The 19429-nt window shown below is 48.2% G+C and overlaps 1 protein-coding gene across 1 annotated transcript in view; it reads left to right on the forward strand.

The window, feature by feature from the left end:
- Positions 1-19429, forward strand: part of LOC135554532 (voltage-dependent P/Q-type calcium channel subunit alpha-1A-like) — a 176832-nt gene that overhangs the window by 72922 nt on the left and 84481 nt on the right. The window contains 12 exon segments of the mRNA XM_064986876.1: positions 60-132; positions 796-913; positions 1222-1289; positions 1977-2071; positions 4701-4751; positions 5835-5970; positions 7908-8560; positions 8743-9104; positions 9332-9467; positions 9763-9892; positions 10142-10201; positions 10382-10488. Coding sequence (XP_064842948.1) covers positions 60-132; positions 796-913; positions 1222-1289; positions 1977-2071; positions 4701-4751; positions 5835-5970; positions 7908-8560; positions 8743-9104; positions 9332-9467; positions 9763-9892; positions 10142-10201; positions 10382-10488 — 1989 coding nt within the window.

The raw sequence follows: 19429 nt of genomic DNA on the forward strand, positions 1-19429 counted from the left end.
CTCTCTCTTTCTCGCTCTCTCATTCTCTCTTCCTCAATTTCTCTCTGTTTATCCTCTAGGTTTAATTTTGAATCTGGCACTCCCCCAACCAACTTTGATACTTTCCCTGCAGCAATAATGACTGTGTTCCAGGTGAGTGGATAAAGACGGGAGGGGGAGTGGAGAGGGGAGGGGAGAGAAAGGAAAGAGAGAAAGGAATGAGAAAAGAGGGCAGAAGAAGAGTGGGAGTGGTAGCACACTGGAAATGGGGGATAGGAGAGAAAGAAAGAGGATCGATGAGTGTAAAGGCAGGGAAAGGTGAGAGTGTAAGCAGTCCCAAGATAAGCAGTCCTAACGTGTGCAAAGCGTGTGTTTATAAGTGTGTGTGTGTGTGTGTGTGTGTGTGTGTGTGTGTGTGTGTGTGTGTGTGTGTGTGTGTGTGTGTGTGTGTATAAGAGTGTATGTGTGTATAAGAGTGTATGTGTACAGCAGTACGAGTGTATGAGTGTCTGTGTGTGTACAGATGCAGGATCTTAATTGTATCACTCTTTTGTTCCTGAGAAATGTCCCGCTCCGCAGAAAATGCAAACTTGTAGTGTATTCAAGGTATTAAAAGGCTTCTAAAGTTTGTAATTTCCACTTTAAAATGTCAGACTTGATTTGCCCTAATGAAAAATTTATCAAACCCTACAAAAAATGTCCAGTAATTATAATATACATAATAATTCACATTTCCTGTTGCTGTTTTTTTTCTGCTATAGCAAAGTGCCTAAAATGAAGCTCCTACATGTTGATTAGGAGTGTGTTCTCCCCCAGATCCTGACCGGAGAAGACTGGAACATGGTCATGTATGATGGAATAGAATCTCAGGGAGGAGTCAACAACGGGATGGTCTTCTCAGTCTTCTTCATCGTGCTTACACTTTTCGGCAACTGTATCCTTACACACACACACACACACACACACACGCACACGCACACGCACACGCACGCACGCACGCACGCACGCACACACACACACACACACACACACACAGACCCACAGACCCACAGACCCACAGACACACACACACACACGTACACACGTACACACACCCACACACATACACAGACCCACAGACCCACAGACAGACACACACACACACACACACACACACACACACAGACACACACACACACACACACACACACACACACACACACACACACAGTGTAGTTTCTGTCTTCAACCCTCTGCTCTCAGACACTCTGCTGAATGTGTTCTTGGCCATTGCTGTGGACAACCTGGCCAACGCACAGGAACTCACTAAGGTACAGTACTTTGTACAGTACTTTGTACACTGACCGAGCCACGCCTACTGGGGTCAAATAGAATGACCCTTCAGTTCAGGAAATGACCTCTCACCCTGTCAGCTCTTGCTCCCCATTAAAAATGATCTGTATATTGACAGATACTGGACTGAATGCTCTAACAATGGGAGTAAATGTCTGCAAGGGGCGGAAGGCAGGCGGGAACAGGCGGGAACATTCTAGCCAATGAGAGGGCAGATAAGAATGTTAACAACAGGCATGCCATGTGCGTCCACTTATATCAGTAATAAACTAAACATTCCATCAAATAAGCCTCACTTTGACAATTAGTAATTACATATTATATTGACCAAATTCAAAATTCTCTCATTGTCGCCATACAAAAAAATCTCCACTTGGTCTGCATCACGCTATATTCTCGCGTGGCCTGATTTTGGGGCCGGAGTCAGCCCTCTTCACCTCTTCTTCTGTATCTCCATGTATCTGTATCTGTCAACGCCCCTCTTTCTCCTATCTATAACTATATCTATAAAGGTCATTGCTCTCTTCTCTCACTCTGTCTACCATCTGTATCAACCTCCTCTATCTCTGCTTTTTATCCCCCCCTCTCTCTCCCTCCTATGTATTTCCCATCTCCCCTCCTCCCCCTCTCTCTCTCCCACTCGCTTTCTTTGGTAGGACGAGCAGGAAGAGGAAGCCGCTTCCAAGAAAAATGTTTTGCAAAAAGCCAAGGAGGTAGCCGAAGTCAGCCCTCAGTCTGCAGCCAACCTGTCCATAGCGGCGTAAGTATCTCTCTTTCTTTCTCTGTTTCTCTCTCTGTTGTTTCTCTCATCCTTGCCCCTCATCTCTCCTAGTGTGTTCACTTTTCAGCTGCACAAGACACCTGCGTACTTGCTCGCGCGCGCGCGCGCTCACACACACACACACACACACTCACACACACACACACACACACACACACACACACACACACACACACACACACACACACACACACACACACACACACACACACACACACACACACACACACACACACACACACACACACACACACACACACACACACACACACAGTACACACACACAGTACACATGCTGATCATACATGTAGACTGGGCACCCTCTCAAGCTCATTAAATTGCTCATTGTTTGATCACCTCCTCCAGTAGGAAGCAGTGAGTCTTAGATCCTTTCTCTGTAGCTCTCTGTTCTCTCATGGTGAAATTCACAGTGTGTCCATGGTCCACAGCCCTTATAATGTCACAGCAGGGGAGCCTGAGGATGTAGGGACACTTCCAATATCACACATAGAGTTGACCACCACTATTATTATACCAAGGTTAAAACTGTTGTTTCTACTCTGAAACATGGACACGTATGCATGCAAGCAAATACTTACATACATACATACACACACACATGCACGTAAGCACACACACACACACACACACACACGCGCACACGCACGCACACACGCACACACACACACGCACACGCACGCACACGCACACACGCGCACACACGCACACACACACACACACACACACACACACACACACACACACACACACACACACACACACACACACACACACACACACACACACACAGTCAATCTCTGGCATAGCCCACTTTTGATGTGTACTTTTGTGTGGTGTGTTGACTATTGTTGTGTGTTGTGTCTTGGACATGTTTCCTAGTCTGCAAGACAGCTAAAGGTGCACTGATAGGGCAATACTAGGAATGGTTTCCACTAATGAGGTGACTGTGATGTCATTCCTAGCACTGCCCCACCATGCCAATATAAATCCATATCATTCATCCGCATATGTGGATGATATAACAGCTTTGCAAGCAGGGATTTTCCAAGCTGGAATCTCCACACTTGCTAAAGCAGGTTAGGAGATACTCTGAGTCCCTGTCTGGGACTGTGGGAAGAAGATTTCTCTCTGGATCTAAATGGGTTACACTTTACCTGACCCCTCCTTCACAAGGCCAAAATAACACTATTATAATGATGACATAACACCATTATAATGATGACATAACACCATTATAATGATGACATAACACTATTATAATAATGGCTTAACTTTATTATAATGATGACATAACACTATTATAATGAAGACATAACACTATTATAATGAAGACATAACACTATTATAATGATGACATAACACTATTATAATGATGACATAACACTATTATAATGATGACATAACACTTATAATGATGACATAACACTATTATAGTGATGACTTAACACTATTATAATGATGACATAACACCATTATAATGATGACATAACACTATTATATAGAAGACATAACACTATTATAATGAAGACATAACACTATTATAATGAAGACATAACACTATTATAATGATGACATAACACCATTATAATGATGACATAACACTATTATAATGTTGACAACACTACTATAATGATGACATAACACCATTATAATGATGACATAACACTATTATAATGTTGACAACACTATTATAATGATGACATAACACCATTATAATGATGACATAACACCATTATAATGATGACATAACACTATTATAATGTTGACAACACTATTATAATGATGACATAACACATGTTGTAAACATGTCATGACAACAAGAAGACCTGGGTAACGGTTTGTGACTTGAGATATCCGCTGTAAGAGAACATGTGGCTATGATTGTCTCTCTGCCTTGTTGTCGATAGAAACTGCCTTTGTTTGAAGGGCAGTCTGTGTTTGGTAGAATGAATCGAGAGATGTGTAGATACCCTGAAGACAGTGCAATAGAATTTGTGCAACGAAGACTAAATGTGAGCTAGAGAGATATGGACGCCTGTGTAGTGGAAGAGAGATGTGGATCCTGAGATAGAGAAATAGTATGAGAAAGTCTAGAGGGATAAATAAAGTTTGTGCAAGAGAAAGAAAAGTGAAAAATGGAGAGAGAAAGAGAGGAAGATAAAAAGAGAAAGAAAAGGAGAACAGAATAGTGTGTGTGTGTGTGTGTGTGTGTGTGTGTGTGTGTGTGTGTGTGTGTGTGTGTGTGTGTGTGTGTGTGTGTGTGTGTGTGTGTGTGTGTGTGTGTGTGTGTGTGTGTGTGTGTGTGTGCGTGCGTGGGTGCGTGCGTGCCTGCGTGTGTGTTGGGGAGGTTTGAGGAGTGTGTTGCCTCATTCACACTATAGGGCCGACCCTAAATGTACTGTGCTGGCTCATATATCTTTTTTTTCACATGGTTCTTTCCAGCATGGTTCCAGCCACTCTGGTGGATGCGTAGCCAGGTCAGCCCAGTACAGCTCTGCTTGGCTAGGTTCTGGTTGGTCATATAGTGTGAATTGGGCACGCGTGTGTTCTCTGTGTCATGTCACTCACCGACTGTTTCCCTCCTCAGTGAGAAAGTAAACAGCACAGGTCACAACGCTTCCGACCCCTTTCTGGACTGGTATTTACTCATTTATACTCCTTCTGTTTCTTTTCGCCCGCTGTTCCTTTCCTCTCCTCCTTTAGACCATCCTGCTTTAATTATCTCCCCCTAATTCTGATTTTTTTACTCCTTTGCTTTTTTGTTGGTTTTTGAGTTGGCTTATTCTGAGTATATTTTCTGTTGGCTGCTCCCCGCAGTATGGCTGTGGCTTTACTGTGGTTGACTGTGGTCCCTGGGAAAGGGAGTTAGTGGGGCCGGGATGCCATTTTGGTTCTTTCGTCGGCAACATCTCAAATGGCACCCTATTCCCCATATAGTGCACTACTGTTGACCTGAGCATTTCATAAGAGTAGTGCAAAATATGGAGAATAGACTGTTATCTGAGGTTTGCCTTTTGTTCTCAGAACTTCCATTTTCTGTCTTTTAGTTGATGATTCCATTTTGGTTCCTTCATTGGGTCCTTTTGGGTTTGGTTTCCTGGTCGACTGTGTAATATTCTAACCTTGCCTCAATATCATTCTCCATCTTGTGCCTCTCTCTGTGTGGTTTCCCAAAGTGGGGCTGGTCTGCCCACTGCTTTGGGAAACTGTGGTCGACCATACTCCTTCAGTAGCTCTGTGTTTCTGCCCTGTAGGTCCAGCAAGGTGACCCTTTACATGTGTGTGTGTGAGCTCTATAGTGTGTGTTTGTGTATTTGCTTGTGTTCATATTTCTGTATACCGGTGTATGTAGGTTTCTGTATGTCTGTGTGTTTGTATATTTGTAAATTGACTCAGATACCACTGCTTAACCTGATATTTGACACTCTCTTAACCTCCCCAACCATCCTCTCTTTTCTCTCCCTCTATGCCTCCCCTCCTTCTCCTCTGCTCTCCATCATGCTTTCTGTCTCTATTTCTTAACCTCTCTTTTCTCCTCGCTCTTCTCCCCTGACATCCAACTCTCTGTCCATCTGTCTCACCTTTCCTACATCTCGCCTCCCTCTTCTTTCTCTCGCCTGCTCTATTCTCTCATCTCTCATCTCTTCTATCCTCTACCTCTCTCTCGGTCCCCCTCTCTCTGTCCCTCCTCTCATCCTTTCCCCTCTCTCCGTCCCTGTAGTAAGGAGCAGCAGAAGAACAATAAGGGTGGTAATAAGTCCGTGTGGGAACAGAGGACCAAGGAGCTGAGGAAACAGACTCTAATGACCAGCAGAGAGGCCCTCTACAACGAACTGGACCCAGAGGACCGCTGGAAGGCAAGGAGAGAGGGAGGGAGGGGGAAGGCTGGAAGGAAGGGAAGGAGAGAGGGAGGGAGGGAGGGAGGGAGGGTGGGGGGAAGGCTGGAAGGAAGGGAAGGAGAGTGGGAGGGAGGGGGGAAGGCTGGAAGGAAGGGAAGGAGAGACGGAGGGAGGGGGGAAGGCTGGAAGGAAGGGAAGGAGAGAGGAGGGAGGGGAGAAGGCTGGAAGGAAGGGAAGGAGAGAGGAGGGAGGGGGGAAAGCTGGAAGGAAGGCAAGGAGAGAGGAGGGAGGGGGAGGCTGGAAGGAAGGGAAGGAGAGAGGGAGGGAGGGGGAAGGCTGGAAAGAAGGGAAGGAGAGAGGAGGGAGGGGAAGGCTGGAAGGGAGGGAAGGAGAGAGGAGGGAGGGGGAGGCTGGAAGGAAGGGAAGGAGAGAGGGAGGGAGGGGGGAAGGCTGGAAGGAAGGGAAGGAGAGAGGAGGGAGGGGGGAAGGCTGGAAGGAAGGGAATGAGAGAGGAGGGAGGGGGAGGCTGGAAGGGAGGGAGGGGGGAAGGCTGGAAGGAAGGGAAGGAGAGAGGGAGGGAGGGAGGGAGTAAGGCTGGAAGGAAGGGAAGGAGAGAGGAGGGAGGGGGAGGCTGGAAGGAAGGGAAGGCGAGTGGGATGGAGGGGGGAAGGCTGGAAGGAAGGGAAGGAGAGAGGGGGGGGAGGCTGGAAGAAAGGCAAGGAGAGATGAGGGAGGGGGAGGCTGGAAGGAAGGGAAGGAGAGAGGGAGGGAGGGGGAAGGCTGGAAGGAAGGGAAGGAGAGAGGAGGGAGGGGAAGGCTGGAAGGAAGGGAAGGAGAGAGAGGAGGGAGGGGGAAGGCTGGAAGGAAGGGAAGGAGAGAGGAGGGTGGCGGAGGCTGGAAGGAAGGGAAGGAAAGTGGGAGGGAGGGGGAAGGCTGGGAGGAAGGGAAGGAGAGAGGAGGGAGGGGGAGGCTGGAAGGAAGGGAAGGAGAGTGGGAGGGAGGGAGGAAGGCTGGAAGGAAGGGAAGGAGAGAGGGAGGGAGGGGGGAAGGCTGGAAGGAAGGGAAGAAGAGAGGGAGGGAGGGGGGAAGGCTGGAAGGAAGGGAAGGAGAGAGGGAGGGAGGGGGAGGCTGGAAGGAAGGGAAGAAGAGAGGGAGGGGGGAAGTCTGGAAGGAAGGGAAGGAGAGAGGAGGGAGGGGGAGGCTGGAAGGAAGGGAAGGAGAGAGGGAGGAAGGCTGGAAGGAAGGGAAGGAGAGAGGGAGGGGGGAAGGCTGGAAGGAAGGGAAGGATAGTGGAGGGATAGAAAGGGGATACCTAGTCAGTTGCACAATTGAATGCATTCAATCAAAATATGTCTACCGCATTTAAGCTGAATCAGAGAGGTAAGGGGGCTGCCTTAATCGTCATCCACATCATTGGTGCCAGGGGAGCAGTTGTTGTGGGGGTTAACTGCCTTGCTCAAGGGCAGAACAACAGATGTTTCCACCTTGCCGGCTCAGGGATTCAAACAAGCAACCTTTCGGTTACTGTCCCAACCTCTAGGCTACCTGCCACCCCAGAGAGGGGGGTAAGGAGGGAGGTGGGTAAGGAGGAAGGGAGAAGGGAGACAGTAAGAGACAACCAAACAAATGGAGAAGGGTGGAGAGAGTGATGGTAACACTTTTTATTCGTCTGGGTTAAGCTGCTTGATACTTTCGGGTACTTACCTCATATAGTTCATCGTAATTGATAACTACCTGGTAATTACCGGGTGCCAAATGTAACATACTGGTTGGTGCCTTTGTCAATTTACCAATAATTGAATCAAGTTTTTGAGCTTTATAGGTGGTTATATGACCTCTGGGATGCTAACGATATTATGCCTCTCCTTGATTCCGCCTGGCCTTCTTCGTCCGTCCCCTGCTTACAACTCTCCCAACCCAACCTTTCCCTCCCTCCCCCCTCCCCTTTCTTCCAGGTGAACTACTCCCGCCACATCCGTCCTGACATGAAGACCCATACAGACCGCCCTCTAGTGGTGGACCCCCAGGAGAACCGCAACAACAACACCAACAAGACCACCAAAGAGCCTGACCCCCGCCTCAGCCAGCAGCACGCCGACGAGCTGGTCCGCAAGCAGACACACGTCCACGAGAGAGGAGGTGTGGGAGGAGGAGGTGGGGGCTCAGGGTCTGGTTCAGGCCCTGGAAGGCCTTACGAGCGGGCAGACTCTACGGAGAGCCGCAGGAGCCGTAAGGAGAGCAAGGAGCACCAGGAGCTCCAACACCACCACTCCTTCCATACCCGCCTAGATGCAACGATGCTGGGACAGAGTGGAGAGGAGAGGCCCCAGAGAAGGCACCACCACCCACGGGGCCAGGTGGGCTCATCGGAGCACAGGAAACCCCGCCAGCACCGCATGCCCCCAGAGGACGAAGAGGGGGGAGGTGGAGGTGGTGGAGGAGGAGGAGGAGGAGGGGAAAGGCGACACAAGAGCAGGGGGACAGAAGGAGAAGGCGAGGGGGAGCAAGAAGGGGGTGATGGAGGTGAGAGGAGGCAGAGACGGCATCGCCATGGCACTCAGTCAGGGTGTGATGGTGAGGGGAAGAGGACGCGGCAACACCGCAGGAAGTGAGGGAGACCCTGACACACACAGACACACACATATATACGCACTCACACTTTCCTCTGTCAACCAGTGTCCTTATACAGTAGTTCTCAGAACCTTTCTGACATTTCCCTACTCCTTCTCTTCCATCAATCTCTCTCATTTCTCCCTCTCTTCCTTTCTTTCCATCTCTTTCCCTCTATAGGGATGGTCCCAACCTGTCCACCACACGGCCCATCCAGAAGAGCCTCTGTAGACAGGACAGCCAGTACAGCGAGGACATGGACAATGTCATGAACAGTAAATTGGCCACCAGCCAGCCCCAGCTACCCCCAGGCTCCACCCAGCAGCCCTGCCCAGCCTCGGGTCTCCCCAGCCCAGCCAACCACAATACTCCAGGCCCAGGCTTCAGCCCTGCAGGCCTCAACACTCACCTGACCAACAGCAGCTCCCACCTGGGCCTAGATGGAAGCCTGGTTCCTGCATACGGAAGTAGCACCCGGATACCGGACCACACGGCAGTGGACATACCACCCATGTTTCCTTCCCACAACGCCATATTACAGGGTGAGAGAAAGGGAAGAAAGAGGAGGGGAGGGGGATGGAGGGAGACTGTGTATGACCAAGGTTTATCAGGTCACATCTTCAGTCAAAACATTGAGAAACAGCCACACATGCCATGCTATTTCTGAATTCTTGTTTCTTCCCTTCATTCTTCCCTGTCCTTTCCTCTCCTATCCACCCCTCCCTCCCCCTCTCTCTCTCTCCTCCCTCTCTTTCTTGCATCCCTCCAGTCAATAAGAATGCTAACACAGAGCCTCTGCCTAAGAAGGAGGATAAGGAGGATGATGATGATGAGAAGGGTGATGAAGATGGACCCAAACCAATGCCTCCCTATAGCTCCATGTTCATCCTCTCTACCACCAATCCGTATGTGGGCACATGCATGCACACACACACACACAATCACAATCACAATCACACACACACGTATATTCATTATTAATTATATTAATGATGCATTTTTTTGTGTTTGTTGCAATGTGTGTGTGTGTGTGTGTGTGTGTGTGTGTGTGTGTGTGTGTGTGTGTGTGTGTGTGTGTGTGTGTGTGTGTGTGTGTGTGTGTGTGTGTGTGTGTGTGTGTGTGTGTGTGTGTGTGTGTGTGTGTGTGTGTGTGTGTGTGTGTGTGTGTGTGTGTGTGTGTGTGTGTGTGTGTGTGATCAGGTTCCGGAGACTATGCCACTACATTGTGACTCTGAAATTCTTTGAGTTTGGAATCCTGTCTACCATTGCTATGAGCAGTATCGCCTTGGCAGCAGAAGACCCCGTCTGGCCAGAATCACCTCGCAACAATGTGAGACACTCAATGCTAGCTCCGTGTCCGTATTAGCTTAAATTTACTCTCCATGCTAACTTAGCTATTAGCTAACTTTTACTTTACCCTCTGGGCTAACCTAGCTAGTTTAGCCAGCTTCTACTTTGCCCTCAATGCTAACTTAGCTATTATAGCTAACTTCTACTTTACCCTCCATGCTAACTGAACTATTAGCGAGCTTCTACTTTACGTCTGCTAACTATGTGTCCTCTCTCTCCCTTTATGCAGGTTCTGCGCTACTTTGACTATGTGTTTACGGGAGTGTTCACCTTTGAGATGTTGATTAAGGTAATTCTGAATCTATTTCACTCTAGCTATACTTGTAATTTTTTGACGTGAGACAATCAATAACAACACATATCCACTCTCTCTGTCGCCCTCACTCTAACGCCCCCCCCCACTCTCTCTCACTTTCTCTCTCCCCCTCTTCCTCCTCTCTCTCTCCATCCCCCCAAACCTCTCTCTCAGATGGTGGATCTGGGCCTGGTGTTGCACCAGGGCTCCTATTTCCGTGACCTGTGGAACATCCTGGACTTTATAGTGGTTAGTGGTGCTCTGGTGGCCTTCGCCTTCACGTAAGTTACCCTCCTGCCCCGTCATCTCCTCTCCCCCAACTCTCTCTTTCTCTCTCTCTTGTCCTGCCTCCTGCCCCATCTCCTGCCCCTCTCTCTGCTGTCCTTGCAAGGGGTCACAACATCACTGCGCAGACAGCCTCACAGGCGCCCTGGAGCAAAGCCCCACTCTCTCTCTCCTCTATTGCTCTCTCTTCTGTTGCTCTCTCTTCTGTCACTCTCTCTCTTCTGTCACTATCTCATCTCTTTATATCCCATGCTCTTGTTCTGTCTCATGTTCACACTCCCACGCTCTCTCTCTCCTGTCTCACTCTGCCTCAGTCTTAGCTCCTCTGTCTAGCTCTGTCTCACTCGATCAACAACCTTCCCACAACCTTCCCATAGCATCCAACTCCCCAGGCTACTGGCACTACCATTTCCCCAATGCCCCTTTCAATCATCGTTCGCTAGAGTCAACCCCTTTCCTCTCCTCCTGTCCTTTATCCCGCTCCCCATCTCACCTGCCTCCCTCGCTCCTCGTTTCTACTTCTCTCCCCTGCGGTCCAACACTATCCCCTCCACCCTTTCTCTCCCAACGTCCACTATGCCCCCCTCTCTCGCTCCTCTCCTCCCCCTTATCTCCCGTGGGTGTGAGGACCACCCCAGGCACCTGTAACCCTTTAGTGTCCCGGGCAGTTCTGGAGCTGAGGGGCCCGAGCCGCACCCCTCCTCCACCCCTCCTACGGAGCAGGTATTTCAGCTTCCTTCTTCTGCACGCCACTGCCTGAGCTTGGGCTGGGAGTGGGACAGGTGCTATGGCTGGTGATGAAGCTGGTACTATCGCTGGGGCTGGAGCTTGGTGTGGGATGAAGAAGGGTGCTTTAATGAAATAAAGGTTTAGGATGGGAGAAGTTCTGGTTCTAAGGCTAAATGGAATGGGAGCTGGGGGTGTGGGGAAACACAAGTGTTGGGTCTAAGGCTAAATGGAACGGGAGCTGGGGGTCTGGGGAAAGAGAAGTTCTGGGTCTAAGGCTAAATGGAACGGGAGCTGGGGGTCTGGGGAAAGAGAAGTGTTGGGTCTGAGGCTAAATGGAACGGGAGCTGGGGTCTGGGGAAAGTTCTGGGTCTAAGGCTAAATGGAACGGGAGCTGGGGGTCTGGGGAAAGAGATGTGTTGGGTCTAAGGCTAAATGGAACAGGAGCTGGGGGTGTGGGGAAAGAGAAGTGTTGGGTCTGAGGCTAAATGGAACGGGAGCTGGGGGTGTGGGGAAAGACAAGTGTTGGGTCTTGGGGTGGGGGAAAGACAAGTGTTGGGTCTAAGGCTAAATGGAACAGGAGCTGGGGGTGTGGGGAAAGAGTGTTGGGTCTAAGGCTAAATGGAACAGGAGCTGGGGGTGTGGGTTCTGGTTCTAAGGCTAAATGGAACAGGAGCTGGGGGTGTGGGGAAAGACAAGTGTTGGGTCTAAGGCTAAATGGAACGGGAGCTGGGGGTCTGGGGAAAGAGATGTGTTGGGTCTAAGGCTAAATGGAACAGGAGCTGGGGGTGTGGGGAAAGAGAAGTGTTGGGTCTGAGGCTAAATGGAACGGGAGCTGGGGGTGTGGGGAAAGACAAGTGTTGGGTCTAAGGCTAAATGGAACGGGAGCTGGGGGTCTGGGGAAAGACAAGTGTTGGGTCTAAGGCTAAATGGAACAGGAGCTGGGGGTGTGGGGAAAGACAAGTGTTGGGTCTAAGGCTAAATGGAACAGGAGCTGGGGGTGTGGGGAAAGAGAAGTGTTGGGTCTAAGGCTAAATGGAACAGGAGCTGGGGGTGTGGGGAAAGACAAGTGTTGGGTCTAAGGCTAAATGGAACAGGAGCTGGGGGTCTGGGGAAAGAGAAGTGTTGGGTCTAAGGCTAAATGGAACAGGAGCTGGGGGTCTGGGGAAAGAGAAGTGTTGGGTCTAAGGCTAAATGGAACAGGAGCTGGGGGTCTGGGGAAAGAGAAGTTCTGGGGCTAAATGGACAAGCTGGGGGTTGGGGAAAGAGAGTTCTGGGTCTAAGGCTCTAAGGCTAAATGGAACGTGAGCTGGGGGTCTGGGGAAAGAGAAGTTCTGGGTCTAAGGCTAAATGGAACGTGAGCTGGGGGTCTGGGGAAAGAGAAGTTCTGGGTCTAAGGCTAAATGGAACGGGAGCTGGGGGTCTGGGGAAAGAGAAGTTCTGGGTCTAAGGCTAAATGGAACGTGGAGCTGGGGTCTGGGGAAAGTTCTGGGGGCTAAATGGAACGAAGTGTCTGGGTCTAAGGCTAAATGGAACGGGAGCTGGGGGTCTGGGGAAAGAGAAGTGTTGGGTCTAAGGCTAAATGGAATGGGAGCTGGGGGTCTGGGGAAAGAGAAGTGTTGGGTCTAAGGCTAAATGGAATGGGAGCTGGGGGTCTGGGGAAAGAGAAGTGTTGGGTCTAAGGCTAAATGGAATGGGAGCTGGGGGTCTGGGGAAAGAGAAGTGTTGGGTCTAAGGCTAAATGGAACAGGAGCTGGGGGTCTGGGGAAAGAGAAGTGTTGGGTCTAAGGCTAAATGGAACAGGAGCTGGAAATGGAACAGAAAGAGATGTGTTGGGTCTAAGGCTAAATGGAACAGGAGCTGGGGGTGTGGGGAAAGAGAAGTGTTGGGTCTAAGGCTAAATGGAAAGGGTCTGGGGAAAGAGAAGTGTTGGGTCTAAGGCTAAATGGAACGGCTGGGGGTGTGGGGAAAGAGAAGTGTTGGGTCTAAGGCTAAATGGAACAGGAGCTGGGGGTGGGGAAAGAGAAGTGGGGTCTAAAAATGGAGGGAAAAGAGTGTTGGGTCTAAGGCTAAATGGAATGGGAGCTGGGGGTCTGGGGAAAGAGAAGTGTTGGGTCTAAGGCTAAATGGAACGGGAGCTGGGGGTGTGGGGAAAGAGAAGTGTTGGGGTTGTAGCCTGGATCAGGATGGGGTAAAAAAGAAGAGGGTTAAGGTTGAGACAAGGGTGTTAGGGCTGGAGTGGGGGTGGGAGCAGGTGGGGTTGAGTGAAGAGAGGTGTAGTTCTTGGAATAGTACATTGATACATTGACCCTCTTGAAAAGAGATGCTGAGTCTTAATGTGACTACCTGGACCGACACAGGATAGATCAACAGACTAAAGGGAATGGTTGGGTTGGGTGTGATGCTAAATTTTGGGTAGGCTTAAAATGGTTGTTTTTGGACTGTGTTAGAATTATGAGCTTTTTCATGATCCAGACTTCTTATCGTATAGAGTGGCGCCTGAAATGGTGTCCAAGATTTCTCCGGGCTGGTTGATTTAGACCTAGGATATGATTTTATAATGATTTTATACATAGTTGCTTGATATGAAGTGATTGGTTAAGGCTTGTGAGTTGATTATTGTACATGCTACCTGAACACATAGTGCATGAGTTATTCTGACAGTATTGATGTTAGTCTTTCCACACTAACCCAGTCCCCTTATACAGGTGGATCACTGGAAAAACATGGCGACCAGGGCATTTTGATGCACTCAATTCAGGAATTGAATTTGAAATGTTGAACCCCTTCAAAGAAAATCCTGGGATATTTTCAAAACCATTCATTCCATTTCAACGGATCATCTGAATTGACTGAATCAAAATGGAATCAAAAGCCCAACCCTGAAGGAAAGCACGAGTATGAAGATGATGTGCACGTAGGCATGCATACATACTTGACGTCCATATACAAGCATCTAAGAATGGGAATGGCTATAACTAACAGTCATTTCTGTAATGCATATGAAGAACCTATCATAGCTCAGAGTATATGATCATTCATTAGCTGATAGTTGTGTTGCGTGTTTCGCAAACAGAAATCACTCCGCTTTGTATCTTCCCAAGCATGTCTTATACCTCCTCAGGGAAGGTCCCTTTCTTCCACCCTTACTCCCTAGGCCCTAACACTAGCTCCCATTGCTTAACCCTTTGCTTCCCCTCCAAAGAGAGGGGTTACAGATTACCGTTACAGCGGGCATGCAGTTTTCTTCTCCTTTAAGGGAGAATGATAGAAAAAGATACCTGGATGTGCCTGCAGAATACTCCCTCCTTCCTTCCCCCCTCCCTCCCTCCATCCCTCACTCCATCCCTCACTCCATCCCTCACTCCATCCCTCCCTCCATCCCTCACTCCATCCCTCACTCCTTTACTCTGCTCCTGTGGAGAGAAACAAACTGTTCACCAATCCCTTTTACATTCCTCCTTCCCCTCCTCACTCCGTTTTCCTGATCTCCAACTGGATAGGTTCACGGAATGTTAGCATTGCCCAGCTAGCATTAGCATCATTACAATTGCCTATCCAATCATTTCACATCTGCAGTCATGTGAAGGAGATGAAGGAAAATATGATTTGTAGGATTATTTGGACACTCAAGGTAGAATTTGCATCAAACCACAGATCTAAGACCAGATTGTCCTCCCACAAATCCTAACCTTGCCCGTTAGGCTGGTAAAAATGAATTTGATCCTAGATCAGTGTCTAGGGACAACTTCATACTCTTCCTCTGAGTGGCCGGTGCTCCAGGGGACAGTGGTACCCCCTGTCTGTGGGACTGACCCCTGATCCTGCCATGCTATGTGTGTATGTGTGTGCCACTGTCAAGTGTGTGTGTGTGTGTGTGTGTGTGTGTGTGTGTGTGTGTGTTGGAGTATTTCATGTATATATGTGTCTTTCTGTATGTATATATGTGTGTTGCATCTATATATATGTGTATCTTTCTGCATGTATGTGTTGCATACTGTATATATGTGTGTCTATCTGAGTGTATATGTATGTTCATGTGTTTCACTTTCTGTGTTAGGCCTGCGTTTTTAGTCTTAAGGTATAATGGATTGTTTGACAAAGGTCCAGACAGACAGACAGACAGACAGACAGACTGACAGATCAGATTCTGAAAGATTAGTCAGATAGTCAGAGACTCTGACAGATTAGTCAGAGAGACAGACTGATAGATTAATCAGATCAGAGACTGATAGATTAGTCTGAGAGACAGAGACTGATAGATTAGTCAGAGAGACAGAGACTCTGATAGATTATATATATATATATCCCATTTAGCAGACGCTTTTGTCCAAAGCGACTTACAAGTCGGCTGGGGCCACTACTTTTACATATGGGTGGTCCCAGCGGGAATCGAACCCACGACGCTTGGCGTTGCAAGCGCCATGCTCTACCGACTGAGCCACACAGGACCAGTCAGATAGTCAGAGACTGATAGATTAGTCAGAGAGACAGAGACTGATAGATTAGTCAGAGAGACTGATACTCTGATAGATTAGTCAGAGAGACAGACTGATAGATTAGTCAGAGAGACAGAGACTCTGATAGATTAGTCAGAGAGACAGAGACTCTGATAGATTAGTCAGAGAGACAGAGACTCTGATAGATTAGTCAGATAGTCAGAGACTGATAGATTAGTCAGAGAGACAGAGACTGATAGATTAGTCAGAGAGACTGATACTCTGATAGATTAGTCAGAGAGACAGACTGATAGATTAGTCAGAGAGACAGAGACTCTGATAGATTAGTCAGATAGTCAGAGACTGATAGATTAGTCAGAGAGACAGAGACTGATAGATTAGTCAGAGAGACAGAGACTCTGATAGATTAGTCAGAGAGACAGAGACTCTGATAGATTAGTCAGAGAGACTGATACTCTGATAGATTAGTCAGAGAGACAGAGACTGATAGATTAGTCAGATAGACAGAGACTCTGATAGATTAGTCAGAGAGACTGATACTCTGATAGATTAGTCAGAGAGACAGAGACTCTGATAGATTAGTCAGAGAGACAGAGACTCTGATAGATTAGTCAGATAGTCAGAGACTCTGATAGATTAGTCAGAGAGACAGAGACTCTGATAGATTAGTCAGATAGTCAGAGACTGATAGATTAGTCAGATAGACAGAGACTGATAGATTAGTCAGAGAGACAGAGACTCTGATAGATTAGTCAGATAGTCAGAGACTCTGATAGATTAGTCAGAGAGACAGAGACTCTGATAGATTAGTCAGATAGACAGAGACTGATAGATTAGTCAGAGAGACAGAGACTGATAGATTAGTCAGAGAGACAGAGACTGATAGATTAGTCAGAGAGACAGAGACTCTGATAGATTAGTCAGAGAGACTGATACTCTGATAGATTAGTCAGAGAGACAGAGACTCTGATAGATTAGTCAGAGAGACAGAGACTCTGATAGATTAGTCAGAGAGACTGATACTCTGATAGATTAGTCAGAGAGACTGATACTCTGATAGAGAGACAGCAAGACAGACACAGACAGACAGACAGACAGACAGACAGACAGACAGACAGACAGACAGACAGACAGACAGACAGACAGACAGACAGACTCTGATAGATCAGCCAGAGACACTGATACTCTGATAGACAGTCAGAGAGACAGCAAGACAACGACAGACAGACAGACAGACAGACAGACAGACAGACAGACAGACAGACAGACAGACAGACAGACAGACAGGCAGACTCTGATAGTTCAGTCAGAGAGACAACAAGACAGACAGAGAGAGATTGTGATAGATCAGACAGACAGAGACGCTGATAGATCAGTCAGATAACAGTGAAACTCACAGGGGCAAAGGAGACTGTAACAGATAAAGATAGTGCCCTTATTCAATTGGTCGAAATCAAGCAGCATTGCAGATAGAACGAGTACTCCCATTGGAGATCTGTATCACCACTTTGATCTAATTACTCTGGCATCCACTGTCTGGCCTGATGATCGGTGGTATCTGGGCTCGTGCCGTCATCCTGCATGCCTCTCAAATAAATAGAAGAACCGCTGTGCCTGAACATAATGCCCTTCCCAAGGCAGGATAGTGATAGGCCGAAACTGGTACAAGCCTACACTAGTGGACCAATCAGATGACTGGAAGGGAAGTGGTTTGATATTGGTTACTATGGTTACTAACATGGATGTTCCCCTCAGTTGATCCTATGGAATTGTTAAAGCATCATTGATGTTAAGCGTCAATGGTGGCACTAGTTTGGTGCTGTGTCCCAGTTATGTGTTCTCTCTCTCTGTGTGTGTGTGTGTGTGTGCATGCGTGCGTGCGTGCGTGCGTGTGTGCGTGTGTGTGTGTGTGTGTGTGTGTGTGTGTGTGTGTGTGTGTGTGTGTGTGTGTGTGTGTGTGTGTGTGTGTGTGTGTGTGTGATAATGGGCTTCAAAATGACAGACAAGCAGACAGGTAGCTAGGCAGGTAGCTAGGAGTGTGTATGTTGGGGTGGTTGAAGATATGTGTGTATGTTTGGGAGGTTGAAAATATGTGTGTATGTGAGAGGGGAGGGATCTAACAAAACGCAGGCCTTGCACTCTTTTTTGCTGTTTCTCTGTCTCTCATATGGATGTTTTTCCTCCTTCAAACTTCAAACCCGTCCTTTTCCCTTTGTCACGTTTTCTCTCCTTCTCTGTCTCTTTCTTTTTCTACCTCTCTCTGTCTCTTCTCTGTCTCGCTGTCTCTGACCCTCTCTCTCGCTCTCTCTCTCCTCTCTCTCTCTCTCCCCTCTCTCTCTCTCTCTCTCTCCCCTTTCTCTCTTTCTCCTATCTCTTTCTCTCCTCTCTCTCTCTCTCTCTCTCTCTCCTCTCTCTCTCTCTCCCCTCTCTCTCTCTCTCCTTTCTCTCCTCTCTCTCTATCTTTTTCTCTCTCTCTCTCTCTCTCTCTCGCTCTCTCCTCTCTCTCTCCCTCTCTCTCTCTCTCCTCTCTCTCTCTCGTCCCTCTATCTTTCTCTCCTCTCTCTCTCTCTCTCCTCTCTCTCTCCTCTCTCTCTATCCTCTCTCTCTCTCTCTCTCTCTCTCTCTCTCTCTCCTCTGTCTCTCCGTCTCTGACCCTCTCTGATCTCTCCGTTCCGGACCAACAGGAGCAGTAGCGGGTAAAGTTGTGTTCTCTCTTTCTCTTCTGCTGCACTCTGACTGCTTGTCCTTCTGATCACACAGCTTTCCTCTCTTTCTTTTTTAAATCTGTCCGTCCTCACTGTCGCCCACGTGTCTTTATCTCTCTCTCTCTCACTGTCGCCCACGTGTCTTTATCTCTCTCTCTGTCGTTCACCCTGCACTCTCTATGGAACAGCTCTGACTAACATACGACTCAATTGCATTCAACATGAATCAAATGTGAATCGTTCATGTGTGAGTCTGAACTAAGTCTAAGCAACTCATAAGTGACTCAGAATAGACAATGAGAATGAAGAGAGCAGAGGACGCAGAGTAATAGGTGAACCAAGTGAATCAAGTGAAGAGAATGGGGAAGTGTGATAGATACAGCAGCAGTAATAGCAACAGGTACTGGGGGCTGGTCATGCTGGAGCTAGAGAGCAGATGGAGACAGCGGAGAGAGGCAGTGAGTCCTAGGAAATACTGCTCATGGAGATCAGGCATACACATACGCATCCATGCAAACAAACACTCACACACACGCTATCGCAGGCAGATTTTGTAAACACACACACATACCTACACAAGTGCAGAAACAGATGTGTAAACACACACACACACACACCAGTAAGTTGCCTTACATCTGGTGTAACAGCTGCAGCTGCAGCAGGAGGTTCTAGAAGACCCCAGGCATCCCCCACCATGACCCCTGACCTTGGAGAGGTCATAGCTGACTTTTTACTCCCTGAGGCTAAGTAGGGAAGACCCAGTGAGAAATCTGGAGTCATTTCTCACCGAGATGCAAGTTAGTTAGTTTGTTAGTTAGTCAGCTAGTCACCTAGTTATCTAGCCAGCTAGTTAGTTATTCATTCAGATCTTATATGCAATTGGGACAGGGTTACCTCCACCAACCAGGTGCTAGGGCTAGTCTCTCTTCTCTATATGACCAGATACTCAGAGAGAATCATGTCCACTCTCACACATGTTAGTATGTCCACAGTCTCCCCTCTAAAAAAAAGAAAGAAGTTTGGCTTTGCATTTCAGTCCAGAAATG

Source organism: Oncorhynchus masou, chromosome 14 (assembly GCF_036934945.1).
Source record: "Oncorhynchus masou masou isolate Uvic2021 chromosome 14, UVic_Omas_1.1, whole genome shotgun sequence".
NCBI lineage: Eukaryota > Metazoa > Chordata > Actinopteri > Salmoniformes > Salmonidae > Oncorhynchus > Oncorhynchus masou.